Source organism: Dermacentor silvarum, chromosome 2, assembly GCF_013339745.2.
Source record: "Dermacentor silvarum isolate Dsil-2018 chromosome 2, BIME_Dsil_1.4, whole genome shotgun sequence".
NCBI classification, from domain to species: Eukaryota; Metazoa; Arthropoda; class Arachnida; order Ixodida; family Ixodidae; genus Dermacentor; species Dermacentor silvarum.
The window spans coordinates 211,051,511-211,076,742 of NC_051155.1; the positions used below are offsets into that span (position 1 = coordinate 211,051,511).

Genomic DNA, 25,232 nt, shown 5'->3' on the forward strand with positions numbered 1-25,232 from the left:
AAGGTATTTTAAATTCAAGTAGATAGTAGCACCCTATATAATCTGAAGCATGCAAATGCGAAATATTACATACTGACAGTTCTAGGTTATGACACTGAATGTCATATCTAACCCATATTCCATCCAACATGAGAAAAGCACAGCTGAATACCATCTTGGGACATTAATATAACAAGAAAAAATGCTTTATTCTCAGTTTATGAAACTGAAGTAATACCATTGCAACATGGGAAGATGTAATGTTATTTGTATTGCATTATGTTCACATTTATTGTTATTGACTGCTCTGCAGGAATATTTAACGTCTCCTAATAAAAATGACATCTGCAAGCGAATGAATTAAGGGAATGCGTTCCAAAATCTGAGGAATGCATGAAAAGCTAGTAACAACCTTGTCTTTGCAATGAAGCAGCCTGCTGAACCTAATCGTCCTTGATGCGCTGAATGTCACTAGCTACAAAAATGGCAATAAATTTTCCTGTGTGACATGGACCTGCATCCGCTACAAGGTGGGCTTTTCGAAGTCTATGACTAAGATATTTAATGGCTGGCTGCAGCTCATGCATCAAATGCCAGCTGCTCAGAGATAAATCTGTGGATCCTGGAGCTGCCATGACTGCATTCAGATGCATTATTGACAAATTTTGTTTTCATCCTTCTTACATATGAAAGCACAATTGTGCATAATTCTACAATAACTAAATATTTTTTGAGAAAGAAGCAATACAGTAGACCTTCCGTAAATTTGACTCCAGTTAATTCGATATTTTGGTTAATTTGATTCTGACCAAAGGTCCCGGTTGGCGCCCATGCATTTCTATGGGTCCAAACTTTCGTTATTACGGTGCTAAAATTGGCCTTAGCCAGATTAGAACTTGACTATCAGCATGCATGCGCTTGACCCCTATGTGGCCCCAATAGCAAACCCTTTAGAACTGGTTTTAGAAAGGTTTGAAAGTAAGTACCACAAATCACAATATACAATTCTGGTATTTACCTGCTTTCAGTGTGCTCCTGTCCACCCCCTCCCACCCTCATTTTTTAATCCACATTAGCTGCTTTGCGCAACAAGGTTGATGCAAATACACAAGAATTTATCAGCCAGATATACTCATAATTTGCTTTCACTTTAGTATTTTTCAGTTGCTACGGTATTGAAAACAATGGGTTGTTAACAGTATAGTTTAACCTCTGACTTGCATGCAATGATGCCAAGTTGATCCCTAGCGCAATGCTAAATGCATCCGTACAGTTCTTTTGCTGCCTGCCCCATGCAATGTCAGTGAAATCTCTCTACATCAGCTTTTTAAAAGCCCAACATTTCTTGCGACATGCCTCCGCTTGTGAAAAGTGACCCATAGGAATACTGAGGCTTAAAAGGTCTTGTACCTCATGAACCAGTTCAATGGCAAGCTTAGTGGCTTCAAAGCGAGCCAAAGGAAAGCCAGCACAAGGAACTCAGAAACCAACAAGCAGCTGTTTTGACAGGATGGATGAGATAAAAGCAGGGCTCTGCCATGGACTCACCGCCAAGTCCTCCACCGTGTCCCGCTTGCGCTCCTCGATCCTCTTGGACGAAGCACTGCTGCTGCTACTACTGCTGGCGCTGCTGCTGGTGCTGCTGCTGGTTCGTTTCTGAAGCTGGCTGCGGCCAGACTTGAGCGTCATCTTCGTGTCCTCCCCAATGTAGCCCCGGCAGTTGCTAGATTCACAGTGGCAGCGCTGCGCCTCTTTGCTGAATGGGGTTGACAAGCATGGACAATGCTCACGTAAGCACTCCAGCTTTCGCAATCCGCCACGGTTCATCGAAGCGACATATCAAGAAGGAAGCCATATTCTGGAATGTTCCCTCTTGGGGTTAGCTTAAGATATGCCCTAACATGATAAGCAAGCCGAAGCAGATGTGACAAAAAGAAATCAGCACAGCTCCCCCTTTGACCCTATTAAATTATGATGGTGTTTATGTCCCAAAGCGAGCATCCCTCATAGCCCAAGAGAAGGTGATGAGAGATTGAATTTTGATTACAATGTGTTGTCTACCATTATTTGCAGTGTGGTTTAACACAAAGAGAATTCTAAACGCTTGGATCACTAATATGATACGCTCAAGTTTACGTTGAAAAGGTCATTATACCTCGACATCTATGTCTAATGTGAGCAGCTGTTGCTTGAAAACATGTTTTGTGTTCCTTCTCATATTACCTACTAATGGGTGCACCTAACTTTCTTGCATTCTTACACTGTCAGAACATGGCTGCCACAGTCTGGAATTGAAATTGCGGCTTCATGCTCAGCAGCAAAACACCATAGCCATCACGGTGCACATTAGATGTTAAGGGTTTTACATTATTTACATGTTGCATCATTGTTTAGTGCACTGGTGGCACAGGCAGCAGGGATGTAATGCCCTCTGCTGCAGTCTGGCACCACTGCACCAGATGTTGAGCCGGTACGAAAGTGAAAATATGTCAGAAGAGACCATTCCAAAATATGGTTCTTGCTCCTTAAGCATCAACAATGTACAAATAAGTCAGACTTAATTTTTTGCGACAGCAGCCTAGTGTTATTACATAGTTCCCTTAAGCATTAAGCCAATGACAAACACCAAGAAAGCATGCCGTTAAGTTTTCAGCAGAAAACATTTCTTTCCACCATGAAGAAGAACATAAATTCTTCAAAATATATTACTTTCTCTACGTCTCGTATTTCACGCCATAAGCATACTAACATGTTAGTTGAGTACCCTTGTAAAACGGCCACATTTAAATACTCTTTTTTCCTTACTGCTGTTAGGGAGTGGAACAACCTCGACTCAGCAACAGCTGATATAGAATTACTATCAATTTTTAGTAACATGATAGAAAAGATTAAGGAATAACTTTTGTCTTATGAAATTTTTTTTTTTTACATTGTTTAGATCAATCTCTTATGGTATGTTAGATTGTATTAAGTTACACACTGTTAGGTTGTAAATAGTTGTGTTGCATTTATATTTCATGAGATTGTATTGTATCACAATTTAAATAGTTGTGTTGCATTTATATTTCATGAGATTGTATTGTATAATTTATTGTATTTATCACATTTTCTTTCTTCTTAGATAGCGATAGAGTTGACTTCACTAATTAAATGCATGAAACGATGTCTTTTTTTTTCTGCATCTGTATTTTTCCAGACTGTACTGCGTAGCTACATGTAGCGTATCTAATTCTTTGTACTTTGTGTACACATGTCCCGTGAAAAAATGCTGTATCAACGCTTACATTGTAACAATATGCCCACCTGCTATGGTCTCGATAAAGAGACTGGCAGTATTGAAAATAAAAATAAAGAAATAAAGAAACCACCACAGGCCCAAAAATTATGCAATAAATGATATGGCTACTAAATTCACCTATTCGCGTAAGCAGCATAAACCCCGCAGTAGCTGCTAGAAGTTATATACCTAAGCGAACAGTAACAGCTGACAGGTCTCAAGTGAAAAAAAAAAAAATGGGGGGGGGGGGGGTCTAATAATCAAAACAAATGATCCGGAGACAGAACACACCCATATCTCTGGAACTGGTAGTCGAAGGTCAACTCTTCACCAGATCTCAGTGGCCGTCTTGTGAAGAAGCCAATCCTGAGTTCCCCATTCACTGTCCACTGCAAGCCACATATTATGAACAGCATCCCCATTAGGTTTTTTAAAAACTTCTACATGCTCCAAAGAAGACTTCTTTGGACAATGAAAAAGAAAGAAATAGGTCAGCTGAGTGGAAATACTTATTTAAAGAGGTCCAGAAACACTTCTAACCAATCATAGAATGGCCTCACTATTAAAGGATGTTTCATGAACCTCATGTCGGAAAAACTTTTTGACTCCTTCAACTGTAAGTGGAGTTATTGCACCAATACACGGCTTTCTTTCTCCTTTCGTCTCCGCTAGCTCGCTCCAAGCTTCACAGCGGAGAAGCCAAGAGCAAAAGTTGAGTATCACGGTGCAGAAAAGGCTCATCGTGGCACCCCATGGCAGCCCCAGTAGACTTCACTACACGTAGCACGCCACTGTTATCTCCAAGACCACATGCAGTGCCAAGATGAAATTACTTTCCCGTCTTTTTGAGGTCGCAGACATATATTTTTCAGTTATATAACTCAACTTGGCAAATATGTATTACTGAGAATGCTTTCGTGACCACAAAGTCAGCCAATAGTGTTGGTGGGTCAGGTGCTTTCAATGATACGGCATGACAACACTGTGGAACTGAGCAGGAAGCGAGTTTCCTCTGTGTTTGACAGTAGGTTGTAAACTCCCTGCCTGCATGCAGCGCACCAATATTTGGCTTTAAATTTTCACAGCAGCCTCCACGTTTCACAGCAGCCTCCACGACAGATCAACGTTTCAGGGCCCCTATAAGAATACATTTTCTACCATTCCTTTCTGTAATTTACTCTTAGGAGTCTTAAAGCAACCTTGTTACAAGCGTTAAATGCTTGTGGAAAGTAATGGCGCAGTGCTGCCCCCTGCATCACACTGTGCTTTCGACCATAAGAATATCCTGTGTGTCTGTTCCTATGAGTGTTTGAAGGCTATGTAAAGAGCTGTCAAGAGACAGTTTTAGAACAGTGCTCGCAAGCTAACGTAAGCGCCTTCCTATGTAAAGAAATAGCTTTGTCACCACTGCGTATGCTCCACATGCTATTAGATTTTTGTGGTTTATGTGCATTATGTTAATGTAAATTATTTTGATAGTTTATTGCACATAATGTTTACATACTCTAAAAAATATCGTTAAACATGGCGGCACCTGTAGCTCCTGCTACAGTGTGAATTGTCCTAATGGCTGCACTTTCGTTGTCGTTGATTTTCAGAATATGGTAATATAAGCTTTCGCTCTTGCTAAACTCGCCCAAAATGCTAGTTGGGAGTGCTTAGCATGTCCAGTTTGTGAGATCATTCAGCGAATCTGGCTTTCGTTGACCTATGCAGCATGCACTAAAGCTCGTTAGGAAGAAGCCAGAACAAAAGCTATTAAGTGCAAACGTGAAGCCAAGGCTGGAATACATAATGAGGTTGCATGACTTTTCACTTGCTTTGCTTAGTGGCATGAGAAATACAGTACAATACTTAGGAGGACAGTGATATTACCATGCCAATGACAAGTCATATAATCTTTCTTACAAAGCAAGAATTGTAGTTGTTTTGAATCCTACAGGCATTTTCCCAACATTTAAGGCAACAATATGTCACTCTAGAGTAACAGACACCTTCGAATATCATGCACCTTCATGCACCTTTTACACCCTCACTAGGGTGAGGGTGTAAAACTGGGCGAGTTAGTTGATCTTCACTGTAAAACCAGCACAAAAGTAATGGCAACACAAGACATAAGTACACAGGTCAGCGCCTGTCCTGTGTACTTCTCTGTCTTGTGCTGCCGTTATTTTTGTGCTGCTTTTACTATGTAGGATGAGGGAGACAAAATTGCATCACACCTTTTGTGTCTCGCAGTTAGGGTCGCACGAGTGGTTGATGAAGCGTGACACATTGCCCTTCTGAGTTGCATCGATGATCTCATCTGAGCGCAGAGCCATGAAGTAATAATGCTGGTTGTTGTCCCGGGCGTACTGCTTGACACGCTTGCGGAAGTCCTCAGGTGTCAGCACTTCTCCCACATATTCCATCACAAATGTGCCCCTAAATAGATTACAAAGGCACAATGACACCGAGAATGCGAAACTGAAGGGGAATGACACTTGAAGGTTCATACAAAATGGACAGAGGGAGGGATGGAAGGATGGATCGCTCAATTACATGTTCACAGGAGCCTCTTCTAGAGATTGGCAACGTTTTCTTACTACATTCAAAAAGTGTTTCAGGGCCCCTTTATGCGGAGGCCCTGCCCTATGGAGCAAAAAATTGGTCCTAAATATACTTTCGCATTCTTTTACTCTAGCTTCGTGGAGAGCATTTATTCTTGCTTGATTGGACCCATGTATTATCCTTGATTGCCTTTGCCATAATCACCATGAACATATTGTGAAATGTTTTCCAATTTTCTCAAAACAGCATTTCTGGTGGTGTCACAGTTTTAGAGTGATGATGACTGTGGTTCTACTTACCCTACCTGCGATAACTATTATTGTCAGAAAGGTAGACAATTAGAAAGTGCAATACGCATGTACTATAAATGATAACTGGACCATTAACCGGTTATCGGTTAATGGTCCTGGTGGTGGATAACAGGTGGACCATTAGAGTTACAGAATGGATACGAAGAGAAGGGAAGCGCAGTCGAGAACGGCAGAAAACTAGGTGGGGTGATGAAGCTAGGAAATATGCAGGCACAAGTTGCAATCAGTGCAAGACAGGGTTAATTGGAGATCGCTGAGAGAGGCCTTTGTCCCGCAGTGGACATAAATATAGGCTCATGATGATGATGATAAACAAATAGTATTGCAGAAATTTTAAAAGACTAATTTGCCTTACGTGTTATTATGGGCTCTTTAAAAAGTTATAACTTTGGCTCAAATCAGTCTACAGAATTCATTCTTGTAGTACTGCCACACACCGATCATTCAACATTTTCTAAGCACTCAAAAAAGTGAATTTCTTGAATTTCTAAAGTTCTTTACTCTGTAAGAAAACTGAATGTACATCTCAAATTAGCACATTGAAATACATAAGATCAGCGAGTTTCATCAAGACCTCTGAAAATTTTTTTTTCTTATAATTGATACCAATAGCTCCAATCAGCTGCTAAACTTTTGTTTACAAAATGTGTAGTTTTCAAAACAGGATCATAATCCTAAAAGCTTGTCCTTCGATTTTTCTTGCCCTCAGTGGGAGGCATTTTATGTATTTACACAAAAACATTTTATGCATACGGTAAATGAGAACAGACATAATATTCCAACATTTGTGCACTACACATGTTTAACGACATGGCTGCAAAATTTCATTGTGGCATTGAGACAGATGCCCACAGCCACTAAAATAAACTGACTAACAGGTCTCTTTTGCTGCTTCATGGTAGGACTTGAAATATATGTAAACATTATCTGATACCAGACATTACTTCTCCACCTCTCTGAATGAGTTGATCAGGTAGCATCCACTTACTGGCCACCCCCTACTGAAAATGCACTCAGGAATGTGAAATTAACTACTGACCACAATGACGACTGAGCAATTGCTCATGGACAATGCATTTCACAAGTCGTAGCAGTATCTGCATAAAACAGGCCACCATGCTTATATATATAATTTATTTCCGACATTATGCTGTTAGGTACAGCTATTTTTTGGAGTTTCAAGCAACAGCACCTGCTTTAGATGCATTTTTTTAATGCTCTATGCTCCACATAACTCCAATACTTCTGCCCAAGTAGTGCAATTAAAACATTGAAGCGCAATTTACCATGAGAAAGGATAGCAGTTGCACTTCTAGTGGGCAACACTATCATTTGGCCTAAACTGCTTTGTTGCTGAATTCGAGTACACATCATCAAACTACAGATTTCTGGAACTTGCACAGATACCACTCTTTAAAATGACCCTATCTACTTAACTAACAACTCATTAACTAAGAAGCAGCAAAACCAAACACAAATCACTTCTTACGAAGACACAGTCTCCAAGGTGCGTAAACCCCAGCCTTTCTTCTCAGTCATAAACTTTTCCACTTTGATGTAGCTTTTCTGCAATGAAAAAAAAAAAATCATATACATATATAAATATATATATATATATAAATTGTCATATAATGTCAAATAAATTTGCTGGTTTGACATGCACAAGCGTAAAATGCAAATTCTCTGCTCAGACCTTTTGAAATCGCCGGTTGCTGCAATTGTCACCATTAGGACACCGAGATCCACTAAACAAAAAGAAAGAAAAAAAAGGGACATCATCAAAAATTCAGTTAGCAGCTTTTCTTAATTATTAAAACAGACCATAAAAAATCTCCTGATGTATAATAGCTGCTCCCCCAACTTTCTATGCAACATCCTCAACAGTACTTTACCCCTGTAAAACCATGTGCTGATCTCAAAAATTAACTTACCATTCAATCATAAGCAAACGGTTGAGGCAGTCCTCTTCGCAGCCCATGATTCCCCTGTCCTTCTCGTCCTTAGTCAGAGAGCAGTCGCAGATCATGCGGCGGACCTCCTTCTTGCTTTTAGTCTTGCGCCTGCGATCAAGAAACAACACAAACACTTGACTTGCACGTATCAACGAGCTAAAGAATCCAGTAGACTCTGCTTAAATGTAACTCGAAGGGACAGAAAATAGAGTTCCGTCTACGAGAGGTTTCGCTTATACGAAGTACGAAAAAATCACGAACAATTGTTTGATTAAAAAAAATATATATATATATGTGATTGTACTTTGCTTAGAAAATTGCAGCTTCTTTCGCAATTGGTATTTATTTGTTCATGCGCTGTCGCTTTTTTGGCTGTCATCACGATGCACAAAGTGACGCGAAAATTAGGCCACATGAATGCCGCAGAGCAGTTGCTAATGCCACGAGAGTACAATTCGCTGGTGAATTGGGTTTTATACACTATTTGGCATCACTATTTGACATGTTTTTCGACCTACTCCTTTTTCATGTGAAGCATGACGACTGATGAGATGGGGGCTGTTTCGGTACCAGTTCCGTTTATCCGAAATTAACAAAAAGAAGCGTTCCACTTAAACGAAGTTAGCCAAGATTGTTCCTTTGGGCAGCTGACCAAAGTTGGTACCCCCGTCCCGTTTATAAGGTGTTTCCGCTTAAGCAAGTTTTGTTTATCCGTAGTCCACTGTATCTACATTTCAGAGGAGCAACGTGCCTGCATTTTGTAAACTGATGCTGCCCAACTTCTAATTGTTACCCCTCCAGCTGCCCAAAGGGACCAGCAGGTATGTCAGCGAAGCTATCTTCATCATCAGCTGCTGGACAGACATGTAAACAGGCCATCATTTCCGGGTCCAACTTGTAGAATTAACTTAATGAGCACATATGTAGCAATGTGCAGCATTAAACTTTGCATTTGCTTTGTTGCATAGTATGATGCCTGGCACATCTTTGATTTGCTAAATACAGAAGTGAGCTTCTAGTCTTTTTTCTTAAAGCCAGCATGCTGAAAGACATTACGTACCGTAGCAAAGCTACAAAATTAAAAGAGGCTAACAATCTGAACCAAGCGCACAACCCACCTCTCAAAAAGGTAGAGGTTTTCTTCAATATCCTCGTAGCCCATAGACTTGGTAGGCAAGTCGTTTGTCCCACTGCCACTGCTGCTGCCGCTACCTCTATCCTTGCTGTCCTTGCCTTCTCTGATGTCCCTGTCCCGGCTGTCCCTGTCCCGGCTGTCCCTGTCCCGGCTGTCCCTGTCCCGGCTGTCCCTGTCCCGGCTGTCCTCTGTCCCGGCTGTCCCTGTCCCGGCTGTCCCTGCCGTCTCTGTCCCTATTCTCTCTGCTGTCCCTGCTGCTCTCAGTCCTGTGATTATCCCTGGAGTTTCTGGGTGAAGCCGTGCTGTCAGACTGTTCTCTGCTGCTTGCCCCTCTGGATTCCTTGGAATCCTTTGAGTGTGATGCCAATGCTGGGCTACTACGCTCCCGCCTTCGCGGGCTCTCCTTCATGCCGGCAGGAGTTGCTTCTTCAATGGCAGGCATCCGAGCTTCGCATGGAGAGGAGTTGCGGGCTACTGGTGAAGACAACGATGGGGCAGGTGCTGTGTCGAAAGTCTCGAGTTCACTACTGCGCCGCCAGCGAGACTTGACCTGCAAAGGCGAGTGCGGCCATCATTTCTCAAGCTGCATGTGTTGCCTAGAGGAAGCAGACTGAGAGCTCAACAGTGCTGAGCGCTGAAATTCACATTAATACAGGTGAAATGAACTTACCACTTATAAGACATCCCAACCTCATTAGGTAGCACTTAGTTTTGCTGGGTTTTAAATAACCTCAATGCTTACGGATGGGGATAACCTAAACAATCGTGCATTTACACGGATAGAGCATTGTACACAAAAAATTGTCAGCCCGATTACCCATGCATTCCTTTTATCTTGTCCTATTCTACTCTGTCGGCTACTTCAGGTCCAAGAAGTCCCAGCTGCCCAATTACGTAGATGTGGAAGTTTATGAACCTTGCACTGTAAAACATTTCGAAAATCTTGAACTATATAATCCGATTTTCACATTTACAAACCAGGACTAGCCTCAGATGTAGCCAAGACACCATTACCATGTGTGAATGCTTAATAATAATAAACATCCACCATTCCAACATAGTCTGCACCATAGAACATACGAAACTATAGCCGCAGCCACTATAGCATAAACGCCTGTTCTCTCCTGTTTAACTTATGTGTTACTTGCCTTCTAGTTTGTATATGAAAAAAATCTGCCCAATGGTTACATGAATGGTGCCTCTGGTGAAGCACACACGCAGGTATCATCCACATAATTTATGCACTGTAGAAGACGCAAGGGCATTGTATTGTCATCTCTTTTTAGTTAACGCATTAGGGGCCAGGAAGGGTTAAGATACTGGCAACATATTAGTATGCATGCTCGCACACACACGCATGCACACACACTTTCCCCTCAAAAAAGGCATGACACGTTGGAATGCAGCGATGTCACACCATTTTATGCAGTGCTGAAGCAGCTGGCTTAGCTCTGTGATAGTGCACTCAGCTAGCATGTAGCAGTTCCAATTTCCAACCTTGAAAAAGGTAGAATCTTTTCCTCCAGCATGCAGCCAATGATGGCGACACTCAATGTCACACATCAACTTGAATTTTGGAGGACGCTAACAGTTACTCCTGTAAAAGTTAACAACCATGTTGCCTGACCTTCTCTGGACGGCTTGAGTCAAGTGCAGCAACTGTCTCTTTCCTCTGTGGAGATGGGGCCTTTGGTGGGGGCGGTGGAGGCAAAGCAGTATCAGCATCCTGTGAATTGTTGGAGGCCCAGTCCTGCTGGGGTGGTTCCATGGCCTCAGTTGCAACTGATTCAGCAGCTTCTGATGGCAACGCAGACAGATCAAAGAGAGGCACCACAGGTGGCTCGGAAACAGTGTTAGGTTCCGCATCTTGCCATCTGGTTCTGCGCCTTGATGACCTCGGTGTAGATGAACCCTTCTCAGGACTCTGCACAGGTACGGCAACAAACAGCCCTTTCAAGTGACCATGTGCACACAATGCAACAAGTACTGCTGCAAACACAAATGGCAAGCCGCCCCCTTACCCAAAACAAACATTACATCAGAAGAGAACAGCCATTCTTTATGTAGGCCTCGGGATAGGCCAATCTAACCCCGTTATTGGTGCATGTGCACAATTTCTGCTATAACATACATACCTAGTTACTGCAATGCTGTTCTTATGAATGCCTCTAGACTGCTGACCCTGGCAGCAGTCAGTTCCAGTCATTCATGCAGTTTCTTTCATTCATTAACATGCAGCAGTTAAAACAACTTTTTTTAATATGCTATGAAAATGTTGGTTGCTTTTGTGTGTTCAAATGTGCAAGTAAGCAAAAATAAAAATAAAGAAACCTCACTAGAAAGAAACTGCAGCTACCAGCAACCGTTGTAGCGACAGTGGCCGTGCTGAAATTTTTGGCGAAATTCATCTGTACTTTATAAATTTTACACCATTCCCGCAGCACCTTTACCTTTTCATCTCTCTCAACATTTTCTGGCCATATATTGAGCGTTTAATGAAAAAGAAAGGAACTTTCTATAGAAAAAAAAAACAAAAAAAAACAGGAGGACACATGTCCCACGCTGACCCTGCTGCACAGCAACTTCAAAAAATACGACGAATTGCAGAGAGCCAGCTTAACATTCTGGTTCAGCTCACTATAATACAAAAGGCCTAAAACATACAAAATGTTAAAACACATTCTCACATCGAGTGGACCACACTTGTCAGGACTGGAGTAGTATCGTCGGTCCCGGTGGTCGGCGACTTTTGCTTCGCCTGGTGACGATTCTGAGGGTGACAACAGAAGGCAGGAACGAGACACAGCAGCTTCACTGTCAGCCGTCGGTGCTTTCTCTTCACTTTCTTGAGATCTGGAGCCCGTGTCAGGTGGCCTGGCGTCTGTATCTGATGCGGGGCCTTCTGTTCTCTCCGGTGCTGGAGGAACTGCTTCGGTGTCAAGGGGGACAGATTCCATTTCCCCATCAGATACAGGGGTACAATTTGCCTCAGGCTGGCTGAGAGGTAACGGTCCACTTTCAGGTTCACAGGCCAATGCTACACTTGATTCGCTGCAGACTGTGCTGTGAATTTCAGAGCTATTTTTCTCTGTCAGTTCCTGGAAAATGACAAGAGGAAAAGAAACTTAATTTATGAGTGCTGCACTAGCAGAGCTTAAGATCCGATTCACAGAGCCACAATCAAGCCCCTCCCATCACGCCAATGCTCCCCGTGACACCGGCGCAGTGGCGCACCGACGGGGGAGCGGGGGTATTTCCATCCATCACTTGGTTTACGGGTGTTGTAACCCCCCTCTCCCTCCCTCCACCCTGAGGCCGAGTTAACCCCCCCCCCCCCCCCCCTCACGCGTCCATCCCCACCAGTTCAACGTGTGCCTTCAGCACTCTGTTCACATAGTCATTACTATTTAGGAGGTAGTTTGAGGTCGAATTTTCCTGATGAACAAAAACACTATCACTGTCTTCTGTTTACTCATTCACTAAATCTAAAAAAGAAATAAACATTGTCATCATCCTTGGTGTCCTTATTATAATGATTCGGCATTTTATTTGCTGTTGAATTCCACTGGCTAAAGCAAGGATATTGCACATTATGCAAAGTGCTTGCTCCCCCCCCCCCCCACAAAAATTTAACACCCCCCCCCGGCAGAGATCCTGGGTACTGCGCCGGCGTCCCTGTTTCAACCCCACAACGCCCTAACACTATTCTACACGAAGGAAGGAAAATTAAAATGACTCTTTCGCCTCTATTCCTGGCCATGGAGAGCATAATATTCACACACAAAGAAAAAAAATTTACTTGAGCTCAAAACTAATGAGTATAGTAATTAACACTTTAGTAATTGGTTTGCTGAGCTATGGAAAGAAAACAAGCTTTGCTTCAGCATGTGAGAAACGCTACTGATGGTGTTGTGTTAAGTTTCCTGTGTTTAAATCAGTGTTTTGAGGTATCAAATTCAGCGTATCAAAAATGATATGTTGAGCTTTGTGGGGTTAAGGAGAAGTTTGCGAGGAAATGCGCTCTTATGATGGATGCCAGTGCCATGCCACGACGGTGACGAGATAGGGTAGATGATGGCTGTGTGAACCAAGCCCGAGTGACCAAACTAAAGCTTTTCACGGCCTATGTTGGGGAGCATCACAGACAAAATTTAGTCATGCATGAACCACGACATTAAAAAAAGAGAACAGGCAACCAAGATATTGAGCTCTAAGGAAGCGGCTTTTTAAAAGCATAAAGGCTTACAATTCTTGAGAACACATGCCTTTAATATAGTCAGGTAATTGTCTAAAGGTTAATTGTGCGCTGTTATACGTAGGGTTCTAGCTTTTTGATGCACAGGCAACATAGTGACGCACCTTTGCGAACGGTGGAAGAATTACTTGAGTAGAAACCAAAAGATGCTCAGAACATCCAAATCACAACCAGCAGCAGTTGCTAACTGTTTTCGACCTAATACCATAGAATAAAGTTCTAAGATACAAATGAGTCACCTACAAAAGTATAAACAGCATAAAACCAGTATGGCGCATATAAAATTGTTCTATGCTAGTCAACAGCTGCTAAGACATTTGATCTGGTGTGCTTTCCAAAAGAGCAATTCAACCTGAAAGGATGTATACAAGTGTTCCAACAGCTACACGAAAAATTGAAAATGCAGCAATTGTAGGTGCCGCCATATGCTAGCAGCATACAACCATTATTTGAACTCTGCCTCACAAATAAAGTGTTGTTTACAACCTATGATAATCCCACAGCAACCTCGTAGTTCCAATCAAAAACAAAATCCCTCCAACCTTGTGGCAAGCCAGGAATAGCTGGAAACAAATATGGCTAACAAACTTGAACATAAATAATTCACAATTTATCAATCAACCTATTTTAAGCTTACCTTGTGCTGTTGCTCACTTTCACCGGACGTGCACACTTCAGCTAGCACAGCATCCAACACTTGCTCCACCGGCTCACATTCATCAGCAGCAACAGAACTTGACAACTGATGCACAGCCTCAGTAATGTTCACAGTAGAAGATGCTTGCTGCTCAGCACTTGACTCCTCATTTTCATCTTCTACTCCCTCCTCAGCTTGTGTCAAATCGATTTCACAGGCACTGGCAAGGGTCTCAGAGTCTTCAACTGCGATATTACTGCCAAGGGGTTCACCTATGTGAGAGTCTGCTGTATCCCTCTCCATGTCCACACTTGACACGTCCTGCATGCTTTCATCCTGATCCACTTCAGGTTCCGTGTCTGGTGTTTCTCGATTTTCTGACATGCTCTCCTTTTTGCTGCTGGAGACTTTCGCCTGTGCTCTTCGCGATACTTGCTTTTTCGCTGTGGCTGGCGGCTTTTTCTGCCGTGCCTTTTTGCTTAGACACGCCTGGGCCGGGCTGGTGCCTCGCCTCTTGTCTCCACTTCGCAACCGCACGCTACGCTGGCGTGTGGCAGGGCCCTCGAAGCTCGGCATATCCTCGGACGCCCTTCGCCGTCTGGCCTTCGGGGACTGCGCTGTCACCCTCCCCGTTCTTCCTTGCTTCTGCTTGCTCTTGTTGGTTGCCCCAGCTGAAAGAAAAGTTTATCCGTTGAATGTGCATCAGTACCACATCAATGCGAGGCATCGTCGATAGGTCTGCACGACCTGACCTTCTAGACAAATGTGCCGTGCTTGAGTTCTATTAGTACAAAATGAGTTCAGAAAGTGCAAGGACACTGCAGCACTTGTGCACCTCGTAACATGCTTGATTCTAGTGAACTGAATGCAGTGTTGATGCTAGAACCTCGCTATCTGCATTATGTAGTCAATCATTCATACTATAATAGTGCTTATGAGAAAATTCTTTTTTCCTTTGCTTACTATTTTCATGGAATATGGATTGCTATTGTACTTCATGTCATAAATACAAAGTAAACAAGCTTTTGTTCCTTCATTATTGTACATTCTAGAGCAAACATTCGAGATTGTAAAACCCTATTCTAAAGCACATGCAATCTGACTAGGCATGCCTTTCTTGCTATCAATGGGAAACATGTTCATTAAGTTTTGGAAAGTGTATCTTGTGCCAAGTGATAATATGATGGTATTGTTTAATTATACAGAGAAAACGTTCACAAGCAAAATGTAAACAATGTAAGTTTTGCAACATCACACGGCAAGTGATCTGTGCTGGCTGCTCAAGGTCAAGTTCAAGAGTGCTGCATTCCCCGAACCCAAAACAGAAAGATGTGCAATGTGTGAAAACCCAAGCAGCAGCAATCTTTCGGAAAAATCAGAAAGCATGTAGAAAGAAACCAAACGTGATACATCATCTTAATGCCTTAAGGGCATGTATCTAGCTGTAATGTTTGATGTGGATTTTTTGCCCAAGAGAAACAGGCGGCGCACGAGATACACGCACGAGCAAGCATACACAGAAAGATATTGGCTTGGTTTATCAAAAACAAAAAAAAAAGAGCACACATAATGACACTGCACATGTAGCAGAGAAAGAGTAGCTATTTACAAGGTGTGTTTGAAACCCTTCTGGCCTAACATAGAAGAGAGTAGATAGATTAGTACAGTTGCAGTATGTGATAAAGTGGTGCTTAATGTACTTTAATCATAATTCAAACATTGCAATGTAAATAACAAGTTCAGTGTGTGATGGTGCAGCACCAAAATGAAATTCGCCCAATAGAGAAGAACAGTGATCAAGCAATGTTTTTTCTAAGGGCATGAATGCAAAGGATGTCAACGAATTTCCTGACAGTATGGCTGACCAAAGTCCTTCATATAGCACGTTGCCAACTTCAGAAGAGGGAGCAGAAGATGGACTTAAGATAAGGCATGCACAGGACAGCCCAAACTTTGTATTAACCATCAAGAATGTTAATTCTGTACCACAAGGTGATATTCTCAGCAATACAAATTGGCCTGTAGAAGACTGTAGGTATAGTGGGTACACATGCAGAACTTTCACCCAAAGCGAATTAGAAAGTTGTTCACAAAATGTGTTTCGTAAGCACTGAATGCTGATAAGAAATGCCATTGCGTGTTTGCTCCACGTGCAATGTTTGCGCATTTCAAAGGCGATTTCTCAGATTACTTTATGCGTTCAGCGACTGTCAATGAGACGGTAGGGCTCCACCTCTTCAATACAGAAAGTAAACAGCAGTTAATGCAGAGCCAACAGACTGGCTCACCAAGGCACAAGAAATTTCAACAGAAAGTCACTGTCAAGGTAATGGCTGTGTATTTGCCCTGCAGATTCCTCCAAATAGGTGGAATGGGGAGGGGCGTTAACGAAAGCCTGTACGCGTGTTTATATATATATATGTGTGTGTGTGTGTGTGTATGTGTAATGTTGGTTGTGTTTGGGATGTGGAAGGAATAATCCACGTCGAGAATGTTCAGAAAGGGTCCATAGCGAACACGGACTAGTTATGCAAAGTTCCGAATAAATTGCATGTGGCCATCCAAAAGACATGGCAGGAAAACCTTGATAAAGGTATCTTGTTTCTTCAAGACGATGTTCCATGTGACAAGGTGCTTATCACAATGCAGAAATTGAACCAGCTAGGTGACGATGTGATTGATGATCCCTCCTATTCTCCGAACCTAGGCTCTGCCAAACTTATCTGTTCCCAAAATTGGACTTGAACACATTTGAAAACAATGATGCTGTTGTTCTCAATGCTGTTCGTGTGCGACTTCAGAACAAATAAATATTTTTTTTCCTTCGAATATTACTGTTGATTATGACTGTTGTCTAGAGTGTATTGAACTGCGAAGAAAATACAATGAACCAATTGCTACTTCCACTAATCTATCTGAACACCTTCCAAGTTATCGCGAAAAATTTTCAGATCCCTCTCATAGAGAAGGAGACCAAGGATAAGAAATGGATAAATTTTTTTTATTGCCAAAGCATGCTTCGCATGACAGTGATTTCTGCCCTAAAGCGACATGGTGACTGGCATGGTAGGCTCAAAACCTGTTTTTAAAGCAGTAAGCACCGGTGTGATCAAAATCTAAGACACCTGGAAAAGCTCGTTATTGGTGATAGAGTCCAACCAATGGTGGAGTGTGATCGAGCAAACATGAGGAGCACAGGACAAGGACGATGCCAAGGCGCAAGCTAGCCCGCTCGAGTAAACATTTCTAGTAGATGGCCCTTCCGGGCTGCAGCCACTCTGCAGCTGATATGCTGTGCGCTCTATATAATGAGTTCCTTATAACTGAAGTTGTGCAGCTCTTCAAACTTTTCAGAAGACGTTCTGCAGTACTTGTGAAAGTGCTCTTTGTGCTAGTAGTGTGCTGTTCTAATCCTCTGTCTATTAGTTACGTGACAAAGCACACATTCTATGTATAGTGTTTGTGGGGAAGCTGTCTCTGCCTTTCTTTCCTGTCCGAATCCACACCCATATGGATTCGGACAGAGGGACTAGAAGAGCACTTCATGCTTCTCGTTCCAAGCACACCCAGTCATTTTTTTTGTATAAGTTTGAGTACACTTGGGTTTGTGCTTCTTTTGTCGAGCTAAGTGGGGATCACAAATTGGAAATATATGAACTCAAAAGCCAGATGCACTAATCACTGCGATTGCACAGCTTGGCAGTTAGTGAAGGTTTTGTAGCAAGTGCAATGCAGGCTCCGAAAGCTTTGGCATCTGTGCATACATTCTGGAGACAAAAAGCAGGCAATATGCTTATGCAGTGCAGCTTGTACTGCCTAAAAGTTGCAAAATCAGAGTCGTGAAATGCAGCAGGTCACGAAGTAAGAAACTAGAGCGAGAGGAACGCTAACAGGAAGCATACAATGTAGAACAAATATGAACTAAAAGAAGAAGGTGGTTGCCATAGAGTTTCGTAATATTACTAGAGGGAACTCAGGTGCTAATGTTTACGGCAGCTGCAGGCGGGGCGGTTCAGCCAGCAATGGGAATGATGGGTAGTATCACTCACTCAATCACTCCCTCAAGTACAGCGGTGGGACTGCCCAAAGTCATTTTGGAGCAATTTTTGGAGCAAGTAAAATTGCGTTTTGGAGCAGAGTAAATTTCATTTTGGTGGAATAATGGAACATGGCAGCACACTTTGAAACCACGGTGGAACAGAGAATAAACCAGCACAAAGCGCGCACTAGAAGCAAGCTTTGTAGCTATAACATACTAGAATATGAAAGAGTGGGTCAAGCAGTGGCACGGTGCATGTTTTCCTGTAAAGCCGCAAACATCAGTAGAACTACAATCGAACTATATATTTAAGCGCCGACCCTCATGATGATAGCGGAAAATGTTCTCAAATTATGCATCCAATCGATGCGCTAACATAATTTTTGGGTCGCGATATCGCCGCAGACCCAGAGAGCCACATTAACCCTGGGCTGGTATAACATAAAACTATTCCAATCTATGTTTATTGCGATAGCAATCATATGGACACTCCAGGCGCATGTCTGCCGTCATCATCGCCGTGATGTTCCGTATAAAGTCCAGGGGCGATAACATTACCGCCACATGCCGTATGCTGTATGTGCGAGTGAAAAAGTGCGAGAATGAGCCGACAATGGCGGCTCAATCTTGTGTGCGCAAGGCACCGTGTGGGGAATTGAGGGAGGGAGGGGGGCGTTCGCCGGTGGCTATGGCGTATGGCGCGGGCCCTATCTCGAAAGTGGTCTGCGATGGGGACAGAGTGCTAGCGCTCATAGCTTCATGCGCACTGTGTTTTTGCCGCTTAGTTCGCGTTGAAGCGAGAGGCAGCATGAAGGTCAATTCGCTCACTGCTGCTTCCACGCTTCCTCACTCCAGTGTTTAGACAGCGCGTTTTCGCACTCATCAAGTGAGATGTGTTCGCGTTAGCTTGTGCACACACAACACAATGCTTGTTAATTTAGTAAGCCAATGTTTACAAGTTTATAGGGCCGATAAAACTACTATCCTTACTTCGTATAGCTGTCTACTAATGTGGTATCGCAATTGATGCTTTGCCTTTCAGGCGAAACTGCGACTTTTTAATCCTAATCCACTATTAGCTCTTCGCAATGTGTCAAAATGGCCCAGGCCTCGCCCATATGGTCATAAGAACAGACTGAAATATTTATGAACAGTATACTGGCCCTGTGGATAGAGACGCCTGCCTGCTGAACCCACTGCAGCGCGCGCCTCCCTATAATATCTAGTTCGCTCGCAGTGCCCTCAGCTTACTTTTCGTTGTTTTGCGCCTCAGCTAGAGAGTGCCGCACTGCTCGGCCCAATCAACTGTATTCTAGTACACTCTAAATACAGCCGCCCTGGCCGTTCTGACAGCACTGACAAGAGCCGGGAATGGCTGTACGCGCGCCGGCCACTTGCCAGAAGTGCCGCAAAGTCCAATGTCAGAAGCCCGAAAATCACGAGAAACTGTGCGGGAGGTGCCGTCGCATGGTCTGCGGAATAGATTGTCCGCACTTTTTCCGGAGAACAAATCCGCTCGCTGATCGACACATGACGAAGCCGTTCTGGCACATCGTGGCGCAATTTCGGTCAATTTTCCGTCTTTGGCGCAGGAGTTCCACCCCTGGTAGTAGTACACGGATTTGACCAAACTTTGTCCTTCTGGCTCCAAACAGCTTTGCGACTTAGTAAATCCGTTATTTTTTCAAGAAAGTACTTGGCAATAAATAATTAAATAAACAGTATTAAAATCGTCCGACTACAGGATTTGAACACAGGACCTCTAGCACAGAAGCCAGATATTGAAACCAATATGCACGATGCATGCATCAACAAGCGGCACCGAACGCATTTATGAATTTCTTGCGGCAAACCAGTGCATTGAGATGCTTGGCCCATTTCACTTTGGCCACCTCGACAGGCTGAACTGCTTCAATTAGTAGTGACAGTGTGTAATCGCAGGGTAGGACAATGACGGCAGATAAAATGTAATAAACAAAGCCACGTCTGAACCCACAAGCACGAAGATTGAACAAATCTATGTACTACCCATCATTTCCTTAGTGGCTTAATGATTGCAGTGCAAGAGTTTTCTCTAGTAATTATTCTAGGAAACTCTTTGGTGGTTGGCAATGCGGATGGCGAAATGTTCAAACAAGAATCAGCAGCAATTAGCAAAGACAGCTGTTTTACCCTGCAGACACCAGTTTATATGAAAATAAATCGTCCCAAATCATTCTTTCTCAGCTAATTTATTCTGTCTAGAGGAGCAATAGACTTTTTTTTAGAAAAAACGTTTAGTCCTAGACAATCTGCTGAACAAAGTGCATGGTAGAGTCAAACTATAAGGCAAAAGTTACTTTCTTTTCCTTGGAATTCTCACTTTCAGAGGGTCAAACTACTAGTATGAGCATGTGTATTTATATATTATTTATTCCATATTGGAGGCCCTGGGTAAAAGTACATGAATATCGAAAAAAAAATAAAAGAAATAATAACAAGTAACATGGCTCAATGCAATTTAAATATACCTTTTGCTCGATTCTATTTATCGTCCACAATTTAGGGACCAAGTGATCCCTACAATAATGTAGGCAGAACGCCACTTATACCAATGACGAAGCACAAAAGGCAATGCTCTTGGAATAGTATCGTTACATTATTCCATCACTGAATTACAACTGCTTGACAAAACAAGCGATGTAATAAACACGAGGCCTTCCAGCTACTCACCATCACTTGATGATGTCAGGCTGTCTGTCGCAGACGCCAGACTCGACTCGTCCTGCATAGAACTGTCCACGGAATGGCCCGTGTCCTCGTCGTCATCAGCCATTGCTTTTGCTTCTGTCGTGGTTGGGTCCCCTGCTTTACCGTCTCTAGAGCGCGCACTACTGTCTCGTATCACTGACAGAACCACCACACAGTTCTTGGCCACTGCATCACCATTGTCACCACTCCCGGGTCCGTCACTCACACTTGTCGCCACACTGTCCACTGAAATGCCCTTGAGACGTGGTGACTTTTGTTTGTCGCTGTTGTCTGGCTGTGCAGCATTCGCACTGTTGCCTTTTTTACGCAGGCGAGTCATCTTTCGAGCCGCCTTGACAGCAGCCACGTGATTCGGTGCTGTCTCGTCATCCTCCTCCCTGCGTCAGATTAATTTATTCATTTAGATGACTTTTTTTGTGTGACTAGCTCGATGGGAAGTTCATCAGGACAATGCAAACACATTTCGTTTTTTGCACAGTTAATTGTCAGTTGCTATGCGTTATAAATTTTGTTATAGCTAAATCCAAGAATAAAGTAAAAATATGACAAAAATTAGATGCTGGAGCAGCTGTTACCATGTACCAGCCTTGGTAGTAGGACGAAATGACAGATGGGGGTCATCCACTTTTAGGGGAAACTCCTCATTATTATTCAAGCTGGTATAGTTTCAACATTTCCTTTAGTTCGCACGACAGGGGGAATATGCCTTCATCATCATCATCATCAGCCTATATTTATGTCCACTGCAGGATGAAGGCCTCTCCCTGTGATCTCCAATTACCCCTGTCTTGCGCTAGCCGATTCCAACTTGCGCCTGCAAATTTCCTAACTTCATCATCTGTGAGGATGCGCGACTCCAAGAGCACATGCGAGAGCCCACACACCCCACCTAGTATTCTGCCGTCCTCGACTGCGCTTCCCTTCTCTTGGTATCCATTCTGTAACTCTAATGGTCCACCGGTTATTCATCCTACGCATTACATGCCTTATAATACGCCTAATGATGTTGATAAATGAAAGACTAGCTTTCTGAATTTTATACTAAATATCAGCTGCCATGAGCTCTTGAATACTGATGAGGTGCTTCCCCTAAAAGTGGCCAATAAGGGGCTGAAGTTCGGATCTGGAATACAAGCTTCATTGTAGCGAATTATCATTTTCCCCCCCACCCAATGTGCAGCAACATCATTAGTTATACTGCTTCCTGCACACGTGATGCTATAATACAGGTATGCATGCAGAAAATACCTTTTAGCTTGTAGGTAGTGATGGGGTATTTCACATCCCGAACCTGCGCTGCGGGCTACTATAGTTACGTGCAGCTGGTCTGTGCATGGTAACTCTCATAGACTATCAACACTGAGGAGAACAAAACACGAGCTGTGACTGTTGCAAATGAGAACCCAATCAGTAAGGGGTGAAAACACTGAAGAAACAATCAAGGGCCGGTATTTTGTAGCGATGCGTTATGCTTTATTCTATACTAGTCTTATCATCCACCGCTCACGCCCGGCTGATCCCGTTGATAACGCGGGCGGACCGTCGTTCTGACCCCTGCACAAGCGCGAAAAGGCACTAGCATCGGAAAGGCATCGCTACGAAATACCGGCCAAGGGCACTTCAGGAGGGTTACGCAAGTAGATGTCTTTCTATTCGACCGCGCCACCGATACAAAAGAAAAGCCACGGTGACGGAAATCATTCGCCGTAAGTGGTCGGAAGCAACCGGCATTGTCGAGACTTATCGCTGATGCTGGATGACAAGTGGAAAACATCAAGCCAGGTCACAGAAGGCAGCACACGGAACACCGCAACATTAGAGCACAGCGCCGTGCACTTGAGGCACTACGCGTATGCTCACCGAAACAGTCCGAGGACGAAAGCGGCCGGACCGTAACAGGGACCCAGGAACCAGCTGCCAAAGTCCACCGTTCGTGAGCAGACCTCCATAGCGGCGCGTGAAAAGGAACGAAACACCGACAGGCTGACAGCACGAGGCCGGCACTCAACCGTTCACGCAGGTCGCCGGGCGCGCACTGCTGCTGGCGGCGGTGCACGGGCCACGTACCGCCAAAAAAGGGGGGCGGCGCCACCGGGAACGTAGCGATTGAGATGGCCATCACAACACCGAAGGCCGGAACTAAACGCCAGATTTTTCTCTTCTCTTTCTTTTGCTTCAAAAAGGAATGGGCAAGTCGCGCTTCGCGTACCAGCGCCTCGGCTAAAGCGCTCCTACGGGAAGGCGCTTCAAAATAAAGGCGGGAAGGGAGAAAAGGGGAAGCAGGCGGGCATGAATCCCAAAGCCACGCCAGCAATATCGACCAGCACAAAAGACGGCCTTTTTCTAAACTTCGAAATGCGAAACAAGACCTAACATAACGGAGAGGGAGGGAGAAGGCGCACGGGTGAAAGAAGGCAAACAAAATGTGAAGAGAGTTCTCACAAAGAAGTGTCGTAAAGCCAAGAGGGCCCAATACTCAGCCGGCGGCAGCAAGACCCCATCGGCTCGCACGACCACGCGTCATGCCCTCCGGGCAAGAACAGCGACAAGGCGCGCACCCTCCGCCAAGTGCGACACGCGCGAGCTGCAGCTTCAAAGAGAGAAGCCGCCGCCCTTGTTTGTCAAGTCTCGCCTCAGTTAAAGGGAAGCGACGGCTTAAGGAGCCGTGGGGCCATAAAACCAATGGTTGAACAAAAGGATGCGCGAAGAACCGCGCCGCCAAAATGGACACTTTGTCGTGTGCCGAGTGTTTTGAAGAAGGCAGTACGGTGCGGACCGGAGATGCACGTGTCTAGCTTGGAGCCACACGATTGCGGTCCGTTTTTTTCCCCGTCAGCGGTGTGAACAAAGACCTTCCTCCTCCCCTTTCGCTCCCCTACCTAAACGGGTCCTTTCCGAGCTGACACAGTGTCCCACACAGTGTCCCCGACTGCACGTCTGACGTCTTCAACTTCCCCACTGCCCCAAAGAAGTGCAAGGGGGGTGCGGCGATGGCAGACAGATATGTGTCGGCTTTAAAAAAAGCCGTCGTTTCCTTTAATTGGGACGAGGACCAATGCGCGCGGGAAGCTTGGGACGGGCAACGGAATAAAGAAAAAACACGAAACCACCCGGGGAAAGAAAATGCGAGAACGGACACTGGACGCGCACGTGGCCCACGCATGGGTCCCACGCCGTTTAGGTTTGTCGCATTGATTTCCAACACTGTTTTAAGAGCGCAGGTCCATTCGGTTCACCCTGATATATATAGCGAACCAGTTCCCGACAGCTCAATGTCAACTAGGTGCAGAATCGACGTGGCACATCACGCAAAAAGACTGCGCTTTATGAAACGAACTGCGCCGCGCGCAGATGCCGAAATGTTACGCTGGGGAAGCGAAGAGACAAGTGACACATCTCCCGACCTAGTGCAGGCAGTGAAAGCTAACTTTCTTGCAATTTCTCATATCCAAAACATGTCGATCAACATACGGGTAGCTTACTGCCCGTGACATTCACTTTCGTGCAACTTGTCAGCACAATACTTTGATTTGGGCGAGTTGACTTATTTTGACATTGTTATCAAAGCAGCCCTAATAAGGTTGACGAAAAGTACACATACGCGCTGTACTTTGTCTATGCGGTAGACAGAAGTGCTCGGCATCTCGAAGGTCGTGGTTTGTGCAATAACACACGACAGCGATGTGCAGCGCAACAAAGATAAGCACACAGTTCAACGTAGCCTCCTTAGCCAATTTTAGTAAGAACGAACGCCCTGATAAATGTTCACACACGCCGCACCGTCCGCTCGGCGTCTATTTGGCATTTGCTCGCCACCGTCATCACGTACCGTACTAGAGCGTAGCAGTAAACTAATGATGCAGTGAAAGATTAAGCCTTCGTAGCGTTCCGCATCGTCAACGCATCACCAGCGCTAATGCTGCGGCGCCATCTGCTAAATGAAAATCAAACTACGTTTACTGCTCGGCGCTGCTTCTGTAGCCCTAGCAACGTGAAAACAAACCGATCTCAATAATTACGTCAAAACATAGCTAATGCTTTGCCCTCTGCTTGAGATGAAACTTAGCGATGACGGATTTTGCCACTTGTTTCTTGCTGACAGGGCGGAGAGCCAGTAACAAGCGCGAATCCGGATCCAAGCGGGTGGTCGGCGCTGTATGAACGCTGCCATGTTGATATATGTGATCAGGGTTAGGGTGGCTATTGCGGTTACCGGCGGTAACTGCCACAGTAATTCTCGGTATGCGACATGCATGTGCAAAGGCCATAACGTATCACTGCACCGTATCATGTAGCGAGCAAAAATAAAACTCTACACTCGCGGACAACTTTCTGTGGCAATGAAG

General features: G+C 44.1%; 1 protein-coding gene across 1 annotated transcript in view; it reads right to left on the minus strand.

Annotated features, from left to right (window-relative positions):
- The window catches only part of LOC119442541 (probable histone-lysine N-methyltransferase CG1716), a 96,744-nt gene that overhangs the window by 44,620 nt on the left and 26,892 nt on the right, over positions 1 to 25,232 (minus strand). The window contains 12 exon segments of the mRNA XM_037707454.2: positions 1,528 to 1,735; positions 3,548 to 3,645; positions 5,479 to 5,680; positions 7,607 to 7,683; positions 7,811 to 7,862; positions 8,049 to 8,177; positions 9,188 to 9,288; positions 9,290 to 9,754; positions 10,832 to 11,128; positions 11,892 to 12,302; positions 14,097 to 14,767; positions 20,848 to 21,263. Of these exon segments, the coding sequence (XP_037563382.2) occupies positions 1,528 to 1,735; positions 3,548 to 3,645; positions 5,479 to 5,680; positions 7,607 to 7,683; positions 7,811 to 7,862; positions 8,049 to 8,177; positions 9,188 to 9,288; positions 9,290 to 9,754; positions 10,832 to 11,128; positions 11,892 to 12,302; positions 14,097 to 14,767; positions 20,848 to 21,263 (3,127 nt within the window).